Here is a 19,838-nt window from a genome sequence, read left to right on the forward strand (position 1 = left end):
GAAAAGGAAATGATACGTGATTGAAGGGAGAAAAAAATAATCAAAGGATAGCTGGATATTTATAGATATTTAATGAGACAATGTAAGGCCTGGTGTGACCTCTGTAGTTCTAGGGATGCATTTGGCTCGTTGTGTCTCCTCACATTACAAAGTCCTGCCAAACAAATGGGGGAAAGGATGTGAAAAACAGATGAACATTCTTCTTTCTTTCTTCTTTTCAGGAAAATCAGGGCATATGGAAAAAGCTTAACTCCTAACGGGATTAAACTGCCAAGTTTATCCATCTTTGTACCAAAAAAGCCCTATAGATACATGTGACTTGCAAAAGTATCCTGGAGTTTGCTGTGTCTTTTCCACTTGGATTACTCCCAATACACGCAATGCTCTACTTTGCATTATAGCTTTGCCAATTGAAGAAAATAAAACTGAAGTAGCAGATAATAAATTCAAGAACCTGAAAGCTCATATTAATTGAAAAAAAAAAAAAAGGTAGATCTTAATGTGGGAAGAAAGCACTTTTTATCATCTTGTCAGAAATCCTAAATAACACAGATTACAGATATTTGTCAGGGAATTCTTGTATTAAAAACCTAGTAATAGGCATGTTGATACTTGAGTGCATCTTTGGGGGACAGAAACTCATCCATTTGTTCAGTATGCCTACTCCTGAGCTGAATGAATGGATGAGTATCTTTAAAGGGGTGATGTGTCCATCCAAAGCCCTCAGAGCACCAAGGAAGGTCTCTCCAGATATATGGACTTTGTGCTTATATTTTAGATTTCATTGGAAGAGCCTGTTCCCGTGCAGCATATGCAGTTCCAAAAAACTGCTTTGTACTTTCCTGAGTCTTTTAGCTGAATTTTGATTTACTTAAAGCTGATTTCTGCTTTTTCTGGGCTTGGTACATTGTGTTTGGATATTTATGGCTGATTTCCAAGATCCGAAAAATCTGCTGAATGATAAAGGCCCCACAACCACTCCATGGGAAGAAAAAATAAATTATCTAGACCTCAAGCCTCTACCAACGCAGAGATGCTAAAAACTTGAGAATGGCATGATGCGGTTGAATCAGTGGGAGAGCGTTTTCATAGCTACAGCTGGCATAACCCAATAGATAAGACCAGAGGGATGAAAGGCAATACCAACAAGAAAAGCAAAGCAACAACTTTTAGGAGATGAGAAGGAGTACAACTTTATAGAGAAAAATTATAAGCTGTTGTTGCAGCCAATTGTATGTGGCTACCTAAGGCCATTGTGGTCCCTGCCCAGCTAGGGAGGCAATGTGCATCTTGTCGTTCTTGTTACCACCTCTCCAGTGTCTCACTTGCCCTCTGTGTTTAGATGAGTGTCTCTGAAGCCCAGAGACACCTGTCTGCCTCTACAGCACCCAGTAATACATAGAAAACGAAAATGCTTCACATAGTTGAATGGGTTTATGCACAAACTTTTTTTTTTTTTTTTTTTACCAGTCAGGAGTCCTTGCTTTCAGTTACAAGAATCATAAAAAGTGGCACCGAAATCCAGCCAACTATGTGAGCATTGGCATGGAGCAGTCTTTTAACAACTCACACCAACATATACAAGAGTGCATAGCCAGGAGATAAAGACAACCCCAACTAAAATGACTCAAAGCAGACAGCAGCTTATTAATCTTGGATGAATCTGTCCGGTGCACAACAGTTAACAAAAGCTTATGTGGCAATTATTATGGTAATGTTAATGACCATAAGATAGAACCTCATTAAGTCTCAGTTCAATGACAATAAGGATGCTTTGCCATCCTGCTGCAGCCGATGATCTCACCTCCTCAGTGAACACAGCACTGATTTTTGTCCACCACCTTTAAGACAGCACATTTGGCACCACAGGGTGGCTTGGAAACTATACCGGCGTGGCAAGCAGTGCTACTTCATATGCAAAAATCACCCAAAAACCTCTTGAAGTGTTAACGACTCAAATCTTCATACAGTTAATAACATTATCCTTGTCAAAACATACTTCTCCTATCACATATTTCTTTACTGTAACGAAAGCTATACTCCAGGCCTCCCCACTATACTCCAGCCCTCCCCACTAATCCTAGGCAATGCTGAGCAGTCACATTCCTCCTGCATTGTTTAGAATAAATGTTTACTCCAAGGCCAAAGTGTTCTCGAAAAGAGAGTGAGAAAATGGCATTTGGGTTATGTATATATTTTCACCACAGATCATTAATGCGGGAGGTTTTTGGCTACGCATCCCGCTCCTTATTCAAATAGGCACTGAAGACTAAAGCAGACATGGTGTTACGCCAAGCTGGGGAGAATGATTCCACGTGGAAGGAGATATTAGTTTGCTCTCTGCAAGATTCATTCATCTATATGAAAATTGTCAGTTCCTGGTTTTACGTGATTTTCCAAATACGCCATAGACACTAGTTTAGTGTGGCCTTTTTAATCCTACCCTGTATCTATGCACGCTTGAACGTGTGTGTGTGTGTACATTTTAGAAACATCCACTTGTGAGACAAACTTTGGCTAATTGGCTTGTGCTGGTAAAAATTCCTCCCTGTTTAATAACTTTTTGACTACTTTGCATCATTGTTGTTGGCTCTGTCTTTACTGGCTGATTTCTCTCTCCCTCTTGTTTATCTTGCTGTGAGTTATTAAGGGACTGCTCCATGGGAAACAAGAGGAAATACCAGTACTTTTTCATCTCTACATTTTAACTCTCTGTTCCGTTACACGTTTTGGGAGCCACACATAAAGTAGAGGAGAGGTGACAGAGTAGAAATTGGAGCATGTGTTGCTGTACTGTGCCTTATCTTAATTAGTGAATGGCCATTTTCCCTGCCAGGATATTTTATCTAAGAGTAAATAGACTTCCATTACTGTAGTTATCTGAACAAAACAGTATTTTAATGTACCCTTTCCAATAGTCCTGTGAGGTAGCTATTAGTAGTTATTACAGATTATTATATCATCATCATCATTGTCTTTATGACAAAGATAACAATCACAAAGAAGGAAACGTCCATATTCTGTGTATCCTGTGTAAACTGAGATCTTAGGAAGAATTTAGACACCAAAGACCAAAAAATCATTAGTTCATCTCTTAAGTTACTCTATGGACATAATACTATAGAAGTTCCCATTTTTACAAGCGAAGGTCTGTATCTCAGCAAATACAGATGTGATTCAATATCGAACAGGCTGAGGAATCATTTTTCTGTCAAATGCCTGTGAGTGATCAGGAATATCTAATGAAGTGTTCCTCCGGCTACAATGCACCAAGGAGGATCTGATCCAGTATGTGTACTCACAGAATATCCTGTACATGCCTGCTATGTGCAAAACATACCGTTGGTTATTGCATTCAGTAACACAAAGGAATGGCTGTAACAGTATTCTTCTATTCAGGAATTTAATAACTAGAATGTTTTCAGAGTCCCAGATTCAGTTCTCACTTCTGCTGAGCAATCTCAAACCCACATATCCTGCCTTCAGCCCAATCTGTATGTTACTTGGCAGAGTATCTGACTCTGCTCCTCCTCCTAGGAAGAGTCACCATTTTCAAAGAACTAAAGAACTGTCAGGACTCATTACCCCAGTGATTAGGAAAGTCCCTTGGGAGTTGGTGTCACAGTTGCCAGATCTTCCCCCAAGATTAGTTTATATATTCTACTTGAAGGCTGTTTGATGTTCATCATTGGTTTCAATCTGGTAGGGAAAATCGCCAGTAACATTCCCAAACACTGTCTTTTGTTGTTTTCAGATTACTGATGGTTTCTCAGTTTTCAGCAGTTAAGGCCACTCTCCCATGTGAAGCTCCTGCCCTCGACAGCATCGCATCATTGGCATGCAGCAAGGCTGCTGGACAGCCTGCAATGCACGTATACTACTATATGGAGGAGGAAATGCTGTAGGGAGGGTGAGGGAGAGAGGCCATGTGGCAAAACTGGGTTGAAGAATAAGGCGAGATCCACTTAGGAATGAATGACAACTGTTTAAACAAAAAACTCGAGTATATTCAGCAGAGGACCTAGTGTGGGGTCCCTTGAGAAAATGAGAGTATCACTTCATAAATAGTCACCTGATACTGTCAAACAAGATCCTTACGTAGAAGCTAAATTTTGCAATTTCTGTTTAAGTGTTTGCCTTTGCAACTTAAACAAGATTTGTTTTAATGGCACTTAAGCATAAATAAAGACAAAAGGAGTAAGAATGTAAACCCAGCATACCAATTGGGGCCCATTTCTCCTTGCAAGTGGCTTAGCCTGAGGCATTTGAGCCTCTGCCTCACGGTTCCCACAAGTTTCAGAGTGCATACTGGCTTTGTTTGTTCTTTTAAAGAGGGTTATGAAAAATAAAAGTAATAAATTTTGCACTAAAATTTAAAGTAATTAGCTTAGAAGACCACAGATAACATAAATATTATTAAAATCTGTAGCCAAGTGCTATGTAAACTACTACTGCACTGGAGAGTGGGAGGAGAGCTAAGTAACATGAGCACAAGAGAAATCTTAAATATAGCTAGATAGAAGAAGAAATTCTCATCAATTCAAAATCACTGCCTCAAAGCCGGTGAGTCTAAGTTGTATAACTACTATTTCATCTACTTTCAAATAAGATCTTATCATAGATGACTGGGCCACTATCATTCTCCAAGCAGGAGAAAAGTTGCTAGCTAATTTGAGAACATATCTTTTCTTTTTGCTAGGCTCTATTTTTGGCATACCATAGCTCAGTCCTGTTTGGAGCCTTCTAAAAGTCACTTATCTGAGCCTATCAGTAGCCAAATGGAGCACTGCGAGCATTGAACGTTCCCGCTGGAGCTGCCAGGGAAATAACGGCTCCCCGAGGATTAGCTTCTTCTCACTAAAAAGAAAGCGAGCCTGTGTTACCGCAGCATAATGGCCTTCATCTGTAACCTAGATCTTGGCTGGTTTCTTTCAAATGCTTCTGCACTATGCTATCAGGAAAGGAAAAAAAAAAAAAACCACGTAGTTTTCAGAGAACTTCACAGCATCAAATGGTGCCACTAGCAACCCACTGTCCCTCCCCTGAACCCTTTTGGTAAAAGCCTGAGAAAAAGGAAAGACTCTCAAAAATCTTTCTTGGAGATAAGCATGGGGCAGTACAGGGAGCAGAGGACAAGCTCTGCTCCCTCATAAGGGAACAGTTAGAAGATAAGCATCCCTGTGGGCTTTGCTGCCCTAATGTGTGGATCTAGGGGACAGGAGGAGCTACTGGCACTGCAGTTTTTGGTCACTCAGCCTTTGAGAGCAAGGGATCAGGAGCTACTGTGGTTGTGTCACATAGCAGCCCACGGCCTGCAAACATCAGTGTCTCATTCTGAGTTCTGGGAGGGGCTAGGTCTAAAATAAAACCAGGTAAGGTCACTGCAATAGCCTCTGACTACAAGCTTGTTCTATGCCCAAGGGAATAAGGCATTTGCATCTTCCACGGGCTTTTAGACCTCTGTCTAAAACATGGCACAGCTTCTCCCACTGAAAATTTTTCAAGTAAGCTTCTAACAGGAAGGATGACATAGAGCCTGAATCTGCAAACGCTTGTGTTCAAAAATATTTTTCCTCCCATGAGATGGTCTGTCGGCTGATCACAAGTCATAGTGCTGGAGCCGGTAGGAATAAATCCCAGACCCTGTCCACGCTGAAGGCCACTCAGTGTGACTGCGGTACAACTGCACTGACTTCAAAAGGTGGCAGTGTTAAATTAATGTTGGGTCCTTAGAAAATGTTACGCCATTTAGCCTGAGAGCTGTGGACTCCTGGTGACTCAGACCACATTCTGGTTCTTTGTGGGAGATTTATCAGATACGGAGCAGAAATCTAACAGGCTATCTAGAACTGGCAAAGACAGGTAAGTTGGAAAAGGGAAACTTAATTTAGACATCTACCTTGAAGTGCCTCAGTTCAGAAACAGCATTCCTATATAGTCAATAAGGAGAAATAATCTGTTAGAGCACAATCCCTCCTTTGCTAATCCAAACTGTTTATTTGAGGTACCTACATCTATCCATTTATTCCACACGGTGCCCAAACAGACAGCCCTGTTTTTGCAAACTCTAAATCCAAGAAACATAATAAAATACATCTCCTTACCTTCTCTGTGAGGAGCTCTCTGGTACATGGTACATGAAGACATTTCCTCTGGAGGCAGCAGCCCAGTGACTGGCCATGTTTATGATGGGGCATATGATGAACTGGTCACTGATAAAAAAGGAGGAGCAGGGAACAGACACAGTCACATAACAGAAAAAAAGGGAAGAAAAACCCATCACCACCAACAGACCTCTCTCTATATTGATAGCTTTCTTTAAATCTTTCAAAACAGCTCATATCTCTGCCTTCAAGTCCACTGAGGGAAACCACATTCACCCTCTGTGAGCCCAGTACAGCTTAGAATTCATAAAAATTGCTGTTTCATGGAGTGTTGAACAATGGTAATGATACTAAATAAACCAGATCTGACCCAAAAGGAGTATTCTGGCCAAAAACCCAATCCCCTTTTAGTCTAGTTTATGGGGACTCATACTTGTAATAGTATAAAGGTCCTTCTGGCACCACTAGATTGTGATGGCATCTAGCAAAAGGATTTATATATTTCCTGGGTAAAAAATCAATAATACTGTTTCCACATTTGGATCTGGGTGATATTTTTGGGTAGAGTTTCCAGAGCTGAAAATGGTAAGAGACCACTTCTGGAGATATCCTGCAAGGGCCTCTGGCAGGGCTCATCAATATGGAATATCTGGTGCAGTTTGTCTGGGAGAAAAAGGTTAAACAAGAAGACTGCAATGAGATAGCTAAATAATCAGTTGATCACGAGGTATTGTAATGCAAAGGTGTGAGTGAAGAAAATGTATCCAAAACTTCCTAGCTTCCATTGCCCCCAAAAGTGGGGCTGGAAGGTGGGGTGAGCAGTAGCTGGAAGAAGCACAACCAGTTCAAGAGGGGCAGGCAGAAAACAGAACACGTTACTCCAAGATATTTCATTATGATTCCTCAATGCAATATTATATATATGCCTATCGCCACTTCTCATTCTACATGTGCCTGAAGACTCAGCACACTCTTTGGGTATGTATATATCCATGACTACATGAGCACACACAAACATATCTGCTGCGGAAGTGGGAGGTTTCAGTTCTCAGTCTAGTGAATCTGAAAACAGTAGCTGCTCCTTCAGACTTGGTAGGTAAAAAAAAAGAATGACTGATGGCATGAAAGAACAGTGTCAGAGAAGCATAAAAACATGTTGCTATAATTAACTAGCATGATTATGAAAGGCACTGTTTGGGTAGCTATCTTGGTTCAGCAGAGTTTATTTTAAGCCCATCTGTGAGACCACAAGCTCTGGGCTGACTGACCACAATACCCTTTGACAGTTATGGTTGACAACACCCATACGAAATGAAAATTACTGTTCTTCACATGCCTACCAGCACTGGGGTTTTAAAGGAGCAGATGGTCTTTGAAAACTAGGGAGTCTGTGGAGAGCATTAGCTCTCGAGAAATGCTTTAAGATACATTTCACCTCTTAAAACTGATTCTCAGTTGGTGCTATGCGGTTGGGGGCGGGGGGGGGGGGGCGGGAAGTGAACTATTCCGGGGAAGTTAAAAAAAATTTTTAAAAATAGTAACCACAAAAACGAAATGGCTGTTTCTTACAGGTATGGAATACCAAAGACTTAAAAAAATAAAAGCAGTTCATGTCATACCTGGCAAAAATACCAGAGAATTGGAGGTAAAACAATTTTAAAAGTTGAAGTATTTTAAAACCACAAAATACACACAATGTAGGTAGTTTATAACAACCACTTACGTTGCTTTCTCACACTGTATAATCCTGCTATAACTTTAGCAATTTATTATAACTTCCTGACCTAGAACTTTCCTTGTGTTACACATCTATGCTGGTAGTAAGTTTTTTGTTAAAACAAAACAAAACAAAACAAAACAAAACCAAAACAAAACCCAAAAACCAATCCAAACAAACTAACACCAAAAAAACCAGAACCAAACCCGTCTTTTCTCCACTAGGTATGGGATACAGATGTAGGTGACCATCATTCTGTGACTGCTGTCTCCCCTCCCTTTCTGCTGTAGCTGGAGTAATTTCCAAAGTGTTTAAAGCAAAGGTTTACCATCAGATGTCCTTATTTCACTGCTCAACCTTCTGCTTGCTGGTGGTGACTCTTCAAGCCACTAGCCAAGTCATTTGCCTCGTGTCCTAAACAAGCAGGTAATTAATCCCTGGGCCCACAGGGGTTATGCGGGTGCTCGCAGGCTGATAGCCAGAGGAGCTGTTTGTGTATCGCATTCCCGCAGCGAGCAAGTGGTGTGCTAGCCACCGTAGCTTTGCAAAAGTCAGTATTTGCACCACAGTAAGCCCTGGGCTGAACGTGGATGACCAAATGTGACAGCCCTGTGTTATAACAGCTCCTTATGGAGGTATCTCTGGATGGGAAGAAGGGTTAACTTTTAAGTCCTTCGGTGGTTTATTATGGCTTAAAACCTTACTGATCTGACTAAAGGATTATAGCCGCATCGATAACGGAACGGTGGTGGGAAGAGTTTGAAGATAAGTTCTGGTTTTAACGACCATGAACTGCAGCGCTTCCACGTGTCTTGCATGCAGTGGCTCTAAACACCACAGTGATGGGTGGCCTGTCCCTGGAACAGGCTACGAGGCAGGGCAAATGCGGCACGGTGTGAGACCAAATAAATGGCACTAAGCTCAACGCACAGCTTTCTGGCTTGTTTACTCCATGACCTCAATGCACCAGCACACCCGGATCACCCAGAAACCTTCCCCAAACAGATTTGGTCACCACTGTTTTGGATCAGATGTTTCCAAGTGAATCTTGGCTCCTCTTCATCTCCTGCTCCCTGAGGCTCCCGTGGAGCAACACCCTGTAACTCTGATGGAGAACTGAAAGGAAAATCTTCTAAGGTCTCATGGAGAGGCTCATGGTGGGACAGAAAGCTGTAACACTGAGAGTGCAGATACCAGGAGTTTGTAGCTATGATGTCTTGGTTCAGAACAGAAGTGAAACACACTTGGATGGGCACATTAGGAATCAAACCACCATCTTACAAAACACATCACTTTAGAAATCTAAAGATTTTTCATAAAAAATCTGCTCATGAAGCAGAGACAGGGATAGGGAAATTTTTGATTCCTTTTCTAAAACACTGTTCCATTTAAACATTCAGCCCTTGAGTTTGCACAGAGGCAGAAAAAAGGAGTTGGGAAGATTAACCACCCTTGCCACCTTTCAGAAAAACGGGTCCACGTCCCCCCCAACTCAAGATCTATAACTGGCTAACGCAAACTGGCTGTCCATGAGGAAGAGAGCAAAATGTAGTCTTCTCTGCAGACCAAACCACCATGTGACCCAAGCTAAAGTTATCCACTGGTCTCTATGGCCTATCGTCATGACTGCTGTGGAGTCCTAGTTCAACAGGGCAAGGAAGTCTTCAAACTGACTGTTATCCAGAACTGCTGGTCCCTGGTGCCATACCCAATTAAGGGTTGAAGCTATGCATATATTCTAGGTGGCGTAAACATCGCCCACTGCTCATCTTCCGCTTCCCAAGAGTCCCTGCCTGCAATGTTTCAATGCAAAATACAGGAGTGCATGTACTGAAGGTAAGTTGCTCGTGCATCTGCTGACATTTCTTCACAACTACTTCTTTTGGAAGAGGCTGGGAGGCACTGTGGGTCTGTGGTGTGTCCTGATGAATCAAACAAGGCAAGAGCCAGGTATCATGTGTTCTCCTTTCACCTCCACGAGAAGAATTCCTACAGGAGCATCCTACTGCCCGATTCTGCTTTCTTTCACCAGGGAATCCATACACAAAGGGAGCAAAATGCAGATGGCATGACATTGTACAATCACTATACACTGGCACAAACGATTACACAAGGATCAAGGAAATATATGAATAAGCTTAAGGGGATTCTTCTCCCATGGGTAAAATGGAGACTTGCAATGCCCAGAATGGGGTTGGGAGTCACTTTTCTGAACATTCACAAATGTTTCACAATTTTACACAGGATACTTACCTGTAGAAAGCCTGACATTGCGAAGAAATATATTTTGCAGGCTTCATAATACATAAATTAATGCAATTGCTGAAATCAAAGTTCTTAAACTTGACCACTCCAAATTTCAAAAAAATAGGAAAAGTATCTAACTGTATAATTAAGTGGCTGTTTGTGAATAAAAGCCAGTCTATTAGTTCTTCTACTGTCGCAGGGATAAGAGGACTTAAGAAATAGTTGTTGCAGAGTGTGCCAACAACCATAACATCTTTGACATGAAAAAGTACACAAACAAGCATTAGTAGTCTGCATCCAACACACAGTTCAGTAAAGACAATTTAAACTTTTCACAAGGCATAAAAGTCAGTTCAGTTTCTGTTTACTAATGACATTGGAAACCTCACAGAAAATAAAATCATATTCCTCATTTTCTGTTTACTTGCACACGAATTTCTCAAGTTTTTCAGAATATAAATGCACACTTGAGGTAAGCAAAACAAACCTTGCTTAACCCCAACCACACAGTTGTATTAGGATGAGTTTCTTACCGGGTGGCATTTTCCAAAGCCCTGGAAAAGGATGAATAATCATCTGTTGAGTGTTCAAGGGAGTAATACCATGTAGCTGCATCTTCAATGAATGAGTTGGAGTCTTCTCCTCCTAGAGAATTTTGCAGAGCCTGATAAAAAGCTGTTTTGCTGTTGGCCCTTCCTTGACTTTCTTCAAATTTCTGAGAAGAAAATACATACATGGAATTTACAAACAAACCCAAAAGGTATCTTTTTAGTGGAACAATATAGGCTCTGATCTCCCTCTACTGGAACGAGTCCTTTCTGCTGATGTCTGATTCCTAGGGGAAGAAGTAGGGGACAGTCCTACTTTTGCTTTTCCAAGACTGTCACCAGCCAGCAGTACTGGCTTCCTCGAAACACACTATAGGGCTGAACCCCTTACCTAGTAAATCCAAATCATAGGTACCATTCTGTGCAGATGTAGCTCTAACATAACAGAAACCCTGCTGGCTCTCATGGAAGTGGTCCACATGGATAGCTCTCTACTGTATGTGTGCCCAATGGCATCTTTCTGATGAGCTCCCTGAAGGAAAACTAGGGGGAAGAGAGGGAGATAATGCTCCTTTCTTTTGGAAATTCCAGAAAGCTAACACTCCATCTAGCCATTTCATGGCTATATCACTCTGCCTCTTCTAGAAACACCTACAAAGAAATGTGGCTGCCATAAGGCCTGTATTCAGGTCCCTTCTGGAACAGTATCTGCCTTAAGCCTGGAAAAGAAATCCCCCTCCTCCAAATCCCAATGCAAGTAGCTGCTATGATCTTCAAACTTCATAACCCCTAGGGCCTTTCAGAGACACTTATAGGGAAATGCCCTTTTCCTGAGGTCTATGGTCTGAAACTTTTCCTGACATAAAAGTGTTTTCCCCAGGGCACAGTGCCCATTTCACTGCAGAATTAGATAGCAGAGGGACCACCTTTTATGTGCAACTACGTACCTGATCTTATTTTTACCAAAGCTAAAGACTGCTGGAAGTTATCAACATATCTTTATTTGAGGAAGTTTTTTTATTTTATCAATTCAGACTTCTCACTTTTTTTTTTTTTTAAGAATTTATTACAAGATCAGAAACAAAGCAACTTCCTAAAAAAAAAAAGAAAACAACAAAAAACAACAAAAAACTGAACTTTCCTGTAGATCAAGTCCTTTCTAAAGAGGGCACCTTGCAGGTACACTTTGGCTGAAACTTGCTATAAGAACTCCAGAAAGAAAGATCTAATAAACCTGTATTAAAGACCTATATTATTTTGGGCAGTCAGTCTAATGCAAAATAGGTTGGTGTCTGCCCAGTCCAGTTACCACAGATGCTGAATATATTATTCTGATGGCCCACAGCTGGTTTTCATCATGCTGCTAGAAGGTCTTTCCACAGCCCTATACAGAAAGTACAGAGGGAATAATTACTTTTCAACAGATTCACAGAAATGAAAGATGGAAAATATGTCCCCATCCACTGAGGCCGAGGCCTGTCCTTACCGACACACTCTAATGTTTTGTGCGTTTTGATTAAGAGACTTCACAAGGGATTTCAAAACACTACCAAATATCCCAAGGTCCAAAAAGGTCTTGGCGATTTTCCTTGTATTTGTAATAAATTCTTCTTTTGCTAGATTTTGGCCCATGCAATGTGAAGAGTCATGTGGTGCTAGTTTTAGGAATACAGCTGTACTTCAAAAAAGAACTGCAACTCTCACATGACATGTCGCTTCACAAATGCCACATATGAAACTGCACAGCTCGCTTGCAAAATCATTCAGTTTAAATACAGCAAGGACACATATCTTTTTCTGCAAGGAACAGAAATTATCATTGAAGACTTGACTGCGAGTTCACTGAATTCAAAAGCATTATTTCTGTCAGCTTCGGCACACGTCAATTCAGGTCCCTGCTAACCAGCAGAAACATTGCTCCTGTCTAATTAGGGAACTTTCATTTGGTGACTGGGGCTGGTGGATTTGGCTAGCAGTTATCGATAAGAACAGATGCTTCTCCACATCAGTGCAGAGCCCAAGCTCTTATGTGCAAAGTGTCCTGTACAAAGCAACTTTCATGCAATGCTTTCATTCTGTTGTGTGGTTTTTTTTTTTAAATGGATTTGTTGCCTTATTCTATACTTGTCATGGATACTTAGAGAGAAAAAGAAAGAGAAAAAACCCCGTAGGGGTATTGATTATGTACCCTAGGAACTGATTCTTCACTGCCTCATCAACTACCAAGCATCGAATAAACATTACGGTTGAAAACCACAGAGAAGGAGATGGATCATTATACAACACAGAGGAACTCTCCTTGCCACATGGTTTTGTGGATGCCAAAATCGATGGAGTTCCATGAAAAAGTTTTTCAATTAAAAAAAATAATAAAATAAGTTGATGGTTATTAAATACGGACAGACCAGTCCAGGCTATCAAGTGCCTGGGCTGCAAAGTGATAGAGGTTTGGAGACCATTTACCAGAAGTATCAGATTTGCTTACACTATTCTTACAAACCTCCACTCTTAGCCATTGCTGAAAGCAGCATTTTGTGCTAAATGGGCCTTTGAGCTGACTCACTGTGGTCGGTCTCAGGTTTTTACTGCGCCTACATACGAGTTTCTGTGATCTTCAAAACGCCCCCAAAGTTCTGGTGACATTTCCTGGCAATCAATGATAATGGAGTGGGGTCCCTGAGATGCGTTGAGTCCATTAGCAGAGGACTCAACAGGCAGAGATGGATGAGAAACAGCACTGGCATTTGTAAGACATTTTGAGATTTTTTATCCCGACCAGCACTAAAATAGCACAATCCGAAACATGATTTCTCAAGTGTCACTTTGGCTACAATATAATACAATCTAAACAGCTGATTTTAATGTGATAGCACAAAACAAAGCAATATGTTCAAAATAAAACCCATGAAAAATTTAAAAAAGCATTTTAACTTTTCAGAAATTGATTCAATTTGACCAATTTTCCATGTCCAACAAATGTTTTCCATAAGAAAATATATGACCAAGGAACAATTTTCAAATAGTAGTAGATACAACAGCTGCTACCAGACTAATAGAAACAGCTGCACATGATGTAAAATAATTTACATTCTGCTAACCTTTAAAGAGGTATTAGCAACTGACCTCAGAGTTATAGCGGAGTTTTCAACTTTTTTCAGAAGGTAAGTAAGAAAACAATACGATAGAAAGCAGGTGCGCTGCTTTCTATTGTTCTGGTGATGCAAAGCCATCATAAACATTGCCTAAATAATGAGTTAAATAATGCTGACTCTTCTTGTTGCTGCAGCATAGCTTCTGGAGAGCATGAATGAATATGAACCAGGGTTTTATTTAAAAAAGAAACTGTAGCACTAGGTAGACCAAATGTTTACATCTTCCAAGGGGCAAAATGCATGTTTCTGACAAACTGGAATAGTGACAACAGTAACACATCTTAGGTCTTAAACGGCTTTTGATAAAAGTTGTCACACAAGATGGTGAAATACATGCCAGCCATTCAGCAGAGTCCTTCAAGGATTCCAGCTAGTTGCAAGATGAAGTAAAGAGCTGATATCAGCCCATTCTCCTCACTGTTGGCATTTATCATGACACAGCTTCCCTGGTCATTACAATTAATACGTGCATATTTGCCCATCTGTTGTATGTTGCTGAATATCTTTATCCACAAAAAAAAAAATAATAGACTGTAATACAGTGCAGGATGGAAGTTCTGGTCTGCATAGAATCAGTTGCTTACATGATGTAAATAACCTATATCTCTATCTATCCACTCCCGTGTCCTGATTCTGGGTTCTGCAGCCAACTAGATTGGTACTAAGGAGGGAAAGAAAAAGAAAGAAAACACATAAAGTACAACCTTAGTCTTCCAACTAAAAACAAAGTTAACAATCCTAATGTGGAGATTACAGAGATACACGGAGGATATAAACAGGGCTATACTGACTTACATGCATATACAGACAAACAGATAAAGAGCAGCATGAGCGAATCCATGTAGTTAATGCCACTGGGAACCATTAGATCCTCCCACCTGAGCATCACATATACCACAGGGATAAAATTTTGTCCAGCTGGGAAATGAAAACAACATTTTTAGAGGTTTCTGCTCAGCTGCCCTCATCTATGACAGCACAAAGCTAAGATGCCCGAAGGCCTGCCATGGGAATTGCAGTTAACGAGTTCAGGCTTAACTGCTCCATATGCCACATAATAGTGCATTATGGTACCACTTGCCTTTCCCTTAACAAACTCTGCTTTGTTTCTCACTTAGTTTCCACCATCTGATGGCTGCACTGGGGGTGAGTGCGAAGTCCTCCAGGAAGTGGTAAATCTGTCTCAGTTCACATGAATAAGCATTTAAGTGAATGCCATAAAATGGTCCTTTCCATGGGCAAGACATTGAGCACGAATGTTCAGCGTACACACATCAGCCTTCAATTGTAAACAAATCAAACATAAATGTTCTGCTAGAACATAAGTGGTGACTTCTTTCTATTTCATTTTTAATGGTAAATGTCTTTACAAGTGTAAGCACAGTGTTGCAGTGGGAGTACAGACACTCAACACAACCAAATGCCAGTAAGTCCCCACAGAAAAACATGGTGCTAACTGGATTTACCACCTTCAGGTCTGGTTGCAGTCTAGAGGTTTTAGTCTCACTCCTAAGTCTTGACTGCTACGAGTTTATAAAACTTGCATGCAACTCCAGTCTAAGGTGATCAAATTTGCATCATGTCCCAAGCTTTCTTGCATCCAAATAGCTAAAACTGTCTCATCACCATTTACAGGATCAATATTAATAGAGTAGGACCAGGATTAATAGAGCTAGCCCTGGTTGAATTTCTCAGCTGTCCTGGTTTGGGCTAAATCAGAACTAATTCTGTTTTAGTGCTTTAACTTTTCAGTTAAGTCTCCTCTAACTAATGGCACTTTCAGAAACAGCAGCATGTTTTTCCAGACAGTGACTGCTCCCAGCAGTGACAAGGCCTGATGTTTATAGCTCGTACCAAGGAATGGGATGCAGAGGCCCTTGCTTATACTTGTTCTTATGGTGACCAAGGTCACTGCTAAATCTTGTACTCCATGTTGGGGTGCCAGGAGTGAAAAGGGTCGCACCTGCAGGGAGGAGCAAACAGGACAGGTGACCCAAACCTGACCAACAGAGTATTCCATCCCATAGACGTCGTATTCAGTATAAAGCTGAGAGATCACGAGGGTCTCGCTCTCTTCTTCGATGGCCGACACCTGAGGAGGACTCTGACTGTCTTCTGTCGTCGATCCCGATCTGTGCATCCCTGAATCCAGTGCCTGAGTCCAGCTCCTGTATCCCATCCCTGTCTGCTGCCAAGTCCAGCCTGGGACTGCCCCAGTGCCAGCCCTGCGGTGTGGTGGTGACGTATTGTCATCAGGGTGGGGGGAGTTGGGTTCATATTGGTTTTGTATATATTTGTACATATTGTATATATTTCATTATTTCCTTATTTTTATTATTATCTTTTCTTTTATTGTTATTGTTCCATTAAAGCTGTTTTAGTTTTCTTTTCCAAACTGTAAAGTCTCTCTCTCTTGTTCTCTTTCCTTTTCCCTTTTGGGAGGGGAGAGGGGTTAGTAGAGAGCGTCTGTCATTTGTTAGTGGCCGGCCCAGCCTCAAACAGTGACATCAGCCCAGCTAGTCCCAGGAACTAGTGGAACAGGTCAGCAGGGGGGAATTTTTTTTTTTTATAGTCATCACTATAGTAATAGTAATACCATCAGTTCACTAACAGTGAGTCTCTTCCTACCTTAATTGCCTTAGCTCTGCTGATCAAACCGTCTTGCTGAGCGCTTCCAATGAGCAGATCTAGTTTCTGAAGTTGAGGGCGCTGCAAGGCTTTAGCTAAAGGTTCCCGAAGGTAAATTCCATCCATAACTGGACCCCAGTACTGGAATGGGCCGCTTATGGCTAGGAGCTAGGTAAGCAAAAAAGCAGTAATAGTGCAGTTAAATTAGCTTACTCTGGTCATTTCCATCTTATTTATGCTTCAGACAACTGAGTTGATAGCCTTCAAGTGAACAAGTGATCAGTTAATGTAAGAGCAAACTCACCACTGGCAGGAAATAATGCTTTGCTGACAGTCTCAGTAGGTGAAATAAGCTGAATAGGCCAAAAGAACTGATGGTCTTATAGTCATAAAAATACCGTTTTAAATTAGGGATGGCCTCTATGCTGGTCCTGATTGGAAAATGTATTGCCAGTGGGTGTTTTAATCTGTGGATAAAGTATCTATCTCTAGAATTATTTATACTGAGGCTTTCACAAGTGTCCCACTTAAGAGATAGAGTACTGACATCCCTCCCCACTTATTTTTCTGCAAAAATGCAGTTACTGAAGATACAGACACTTGATTCTTCTCTACACCCAGGGCAAACGAGACGGGTCTGAAAGAAGGCATTTAGATTGATTTTGGAAGACATGGTGAAAGTTGCATAAAAGGAATTTAGTCTAAAGGAGAATCAAGCTGAGTATTCCTAGGGCAGAGGTGGATGTTGTGGACATCAGCATCACTCCACCAAAGCTAGTCCAGTTCCTCTTTCACAAGGATTCAACCCAACTTATTTTTTAAGCTTCCTTACAGCTTCAAGTCAACTGAAACATTTTGATTCCTTGCCAATGGCATATATTTCGCAAGTGTACCTTGGTCTGTGCATCATTGAGGACACGAGCAGGCAACTGGCGGAGGCAGGCTACGATTTCCTCACCGGTGGATGAAGGGCATCCCACATCTTCAGCTAGGACTGCTGCTTGGGTCTGCGCTCTCCTCTTACTAATAATGGAGGCTGGAGAAAAAGCTGAACCTCCCTGGAAAAGACAGACAGTACCAGTCAACACATGCTGTCAAAACTCCTGGTACCCTGGAGCAGGTAAAAATGATGAGAAGCAAAATCTGCCCAGTTGCGGAATGTAAACTACTGGTATTTTATGCATAAGAAGAAAGTTCTAATGATCAAAGCAAAGTGGAGAAGGATACTTTGCCAGAAGGAGAAACGTTCAGACAGTAATGGATACAAAGAAGGTGCTGCGAGGCACATCAGGGAATGGACAGCCCGTCTTACAAGAATAGAGTTTTACTTCCTTAATTGTGATTACCAAGAGCTGAGAGCAGGCATGAGCTTTATAAATGATTCCATGAAGAAGAGCTATTTATTCCTTAGGACAATGCTGATACAAGGACAAATGGGTATCAACTATTTGAGTGTCAATAAATTTAGGCTAAAAATGCTAAAGTAGCTAATCCATGGAGCAGTGAGGGTTTAGAAGAGCTATGAGCAGAGGTCGTAGGAGCAAAAGGCTAAACCAAGCTGCAGAAGATCAACCAGAGCCAAAGCACATCAAAATCATCACACAGGCTGCAGTCCAATCTCTCTCCCAGACTCTTTGTTTCTTTCCTACAGCCGTGCCAGCACAAAAAGGTCCTCACCAAGAAAAGATGGTACAACACTGTTGAGTAACCATGAAAACTACTTATTGAAAATGCAGATAAATTAGCATAAACTGATATGATCTGACTTAGAAGAGGAAGGCTGGAATAGCTCTGACATGGTTCAGATGAGTAATTTCCAAACACTTACATCAGTTTACTATAACTGCTAAAATTAGCTCCCGTCTTCTAAAAAAATCCAAACCATAGATGCATGATATGAAAGACCCCAATTTATTCAACCGATTAACTTACTTCCTACTGAGTTTGCTGAAAGCATAACTACAAGGCTGAAAAAGCATAAAACCGGGAGCAAGTTAAAGAGAAACAGAAAACAAAGAGCAAATCCTTAATTTGAAATTGTCTCAAACCTTTGAGCCTGAAAAACTCTGTGCAGCCCTAATCAGCACCCAGGACATTTTTTACATTTCAGACAAGCAGACCTACTGATACTAATAGGATAGCATTGCTCACAACTGGAGAAACTGGTTTCTAAAAACAATTAGAAAGAGGTTATTGTTTGGATGTAGAGACAGTCTTTTTAGTTCACTGTATGTAGAATTTCCAGTGCTACTACCATCCTGAAAGGCTTCTCTTCCTTTTTAAGGCATCTGGAAAACAAGCACTGCTATTAGCTTAATGACTGAGATGCAGATGGTTGCACATAAGCGAAGGAGAAAGCTAAGATTGTCAGTCCTGGGGCACTAGAAGAGCCATCCCTGATTTTAAGAGGGCAGAAGAACTAAAAAAGAGGAAATAAACACCACTTGGTCTTATTCCTCACTTCCGCCCTCGATTTAGATGAGAATTTGAGTGAGCAATGGGCTTTATCCTCATGTGGATTTGCGGTGGCCTGTTTGGATTTGTGAGGCATGATATTTTCCAGCTACTGACTAGGTGCACTGACTCAGTTGGTCATGAGAGAGAAAGCAAAATATCCTTGATGAGAGCATCTGTATGTGTGGGTGTGTCCCCAGGACGCAGAATGAGAACCCTGGGTTTTATTTTCCTGGCCTTCGGAAGAGCACGTTCACCAGAACTAGGATGAGTGAGACTAGAAAAGGGATAACATGGCATGCCAGCTTCTGTCAGAAGAGTAGCTTCCTTGCGTTTCTTTTGCTGCAAGGAATTACGTGCCTCCTTGACATAGCAGAGAAATTCTAGGATTGCACAATATTTATTCACTAATCTAGCAAATATATTCTCCAACATCAGATCTGAATGTGCTCAGCATGTTTTATCAAGCATCCAGTACCTCTAAATGGCATTCAGTTAAAACAACAAAACAAAACCATAAAAAATTAGAGGGCTTCAGTTTCCCAAATTCTAAAAGTTTCACAAATTTTGAAAGTGGCAGTTTCTGTGGAAAATCTGAAGTTGCCTTATGAAAAGGTTAAATTTGGTAGGGAAAGAGAGTACTAAGATCAGATGACATACATAATCCAGAAGTTCACTGGGACCCAGCAAAACATCCTGGCATGTGCTTGATTTTGAACACACCTCCACCCAGGGATTTTAAAAGCTCGGCAAATTCCCCTGTCTCTGAGATCTCTACAAACTGAAAGACCACCCTTGGGTCAAGTACTGAGTGAAACAATTGCAAAAGCTCCAGGATATAAGTGTCCCACAAGTCCTCTCTGCAGAGGGAAAGCTAAAGCCTGGACAGGCAAATCTTCATGTCACAGCACTCAATATGTATGGGCTAGCATTAGATATGGTCCAAGCTCGAGAACTAAAAAAAACCCCAAACCTAAAACTTCCGCAA

The 19,838-nt window shown here is 41.2% G+C and overlaps 1 protein-coding gene across 1 annotated transcript in view; it reads right to left on the reverse strand.

The window, feature by feature from the left end:
* Positions 1 to 19,838, reverse strand: part of TG (thyroglobulin) — a 156,433-nt gene that overhangs the window by 11,633 nt on the left and 124,962 nt on the right. Inside the window, exons 42-46 of the mRNA XM_086466043.1 lie at positions 17,290 to 17,454; positions 16,397 to 16,564; positions 10,602 to 10,783; positions 6,121 to 6,212; positions 4,884 to 4,903 (exon numbers count right to left, since the gene is read on the reverse strand). Of these exons, the coding sequence (XP_086322169.1) occupies positions 4,884 to 4,903; positions 6,121 to 6,212; positions 10,602 to 10,783; positions 16,397 to 16,564; positions 17,290 to 17,454 (627 nt within the window). The remainder of the gene's footprint in view (positions 1 to 4,883; positions 4,904 to 6,120; positions 6,213 to 10,601; positions 10,784 to 16,396; positions 16,565 to 17,289; positions 17,455 to 19,838) is intronic.

Source organism: Leptosomus discolor, chromosome 5 (assembly GCF_034619465.1).
Source record: "Leptosomus discolor isolate bLepDis1 chromosome 5, bLepDis1.hap2, whole genome shotgun sequence".
NCBI classification, from domain to species: Eukaryota; Metazoa; Chordata; class Aves; order Leptosomiformes; family Leptosomidae; genus Leptosomus; species Leptosomus discolor.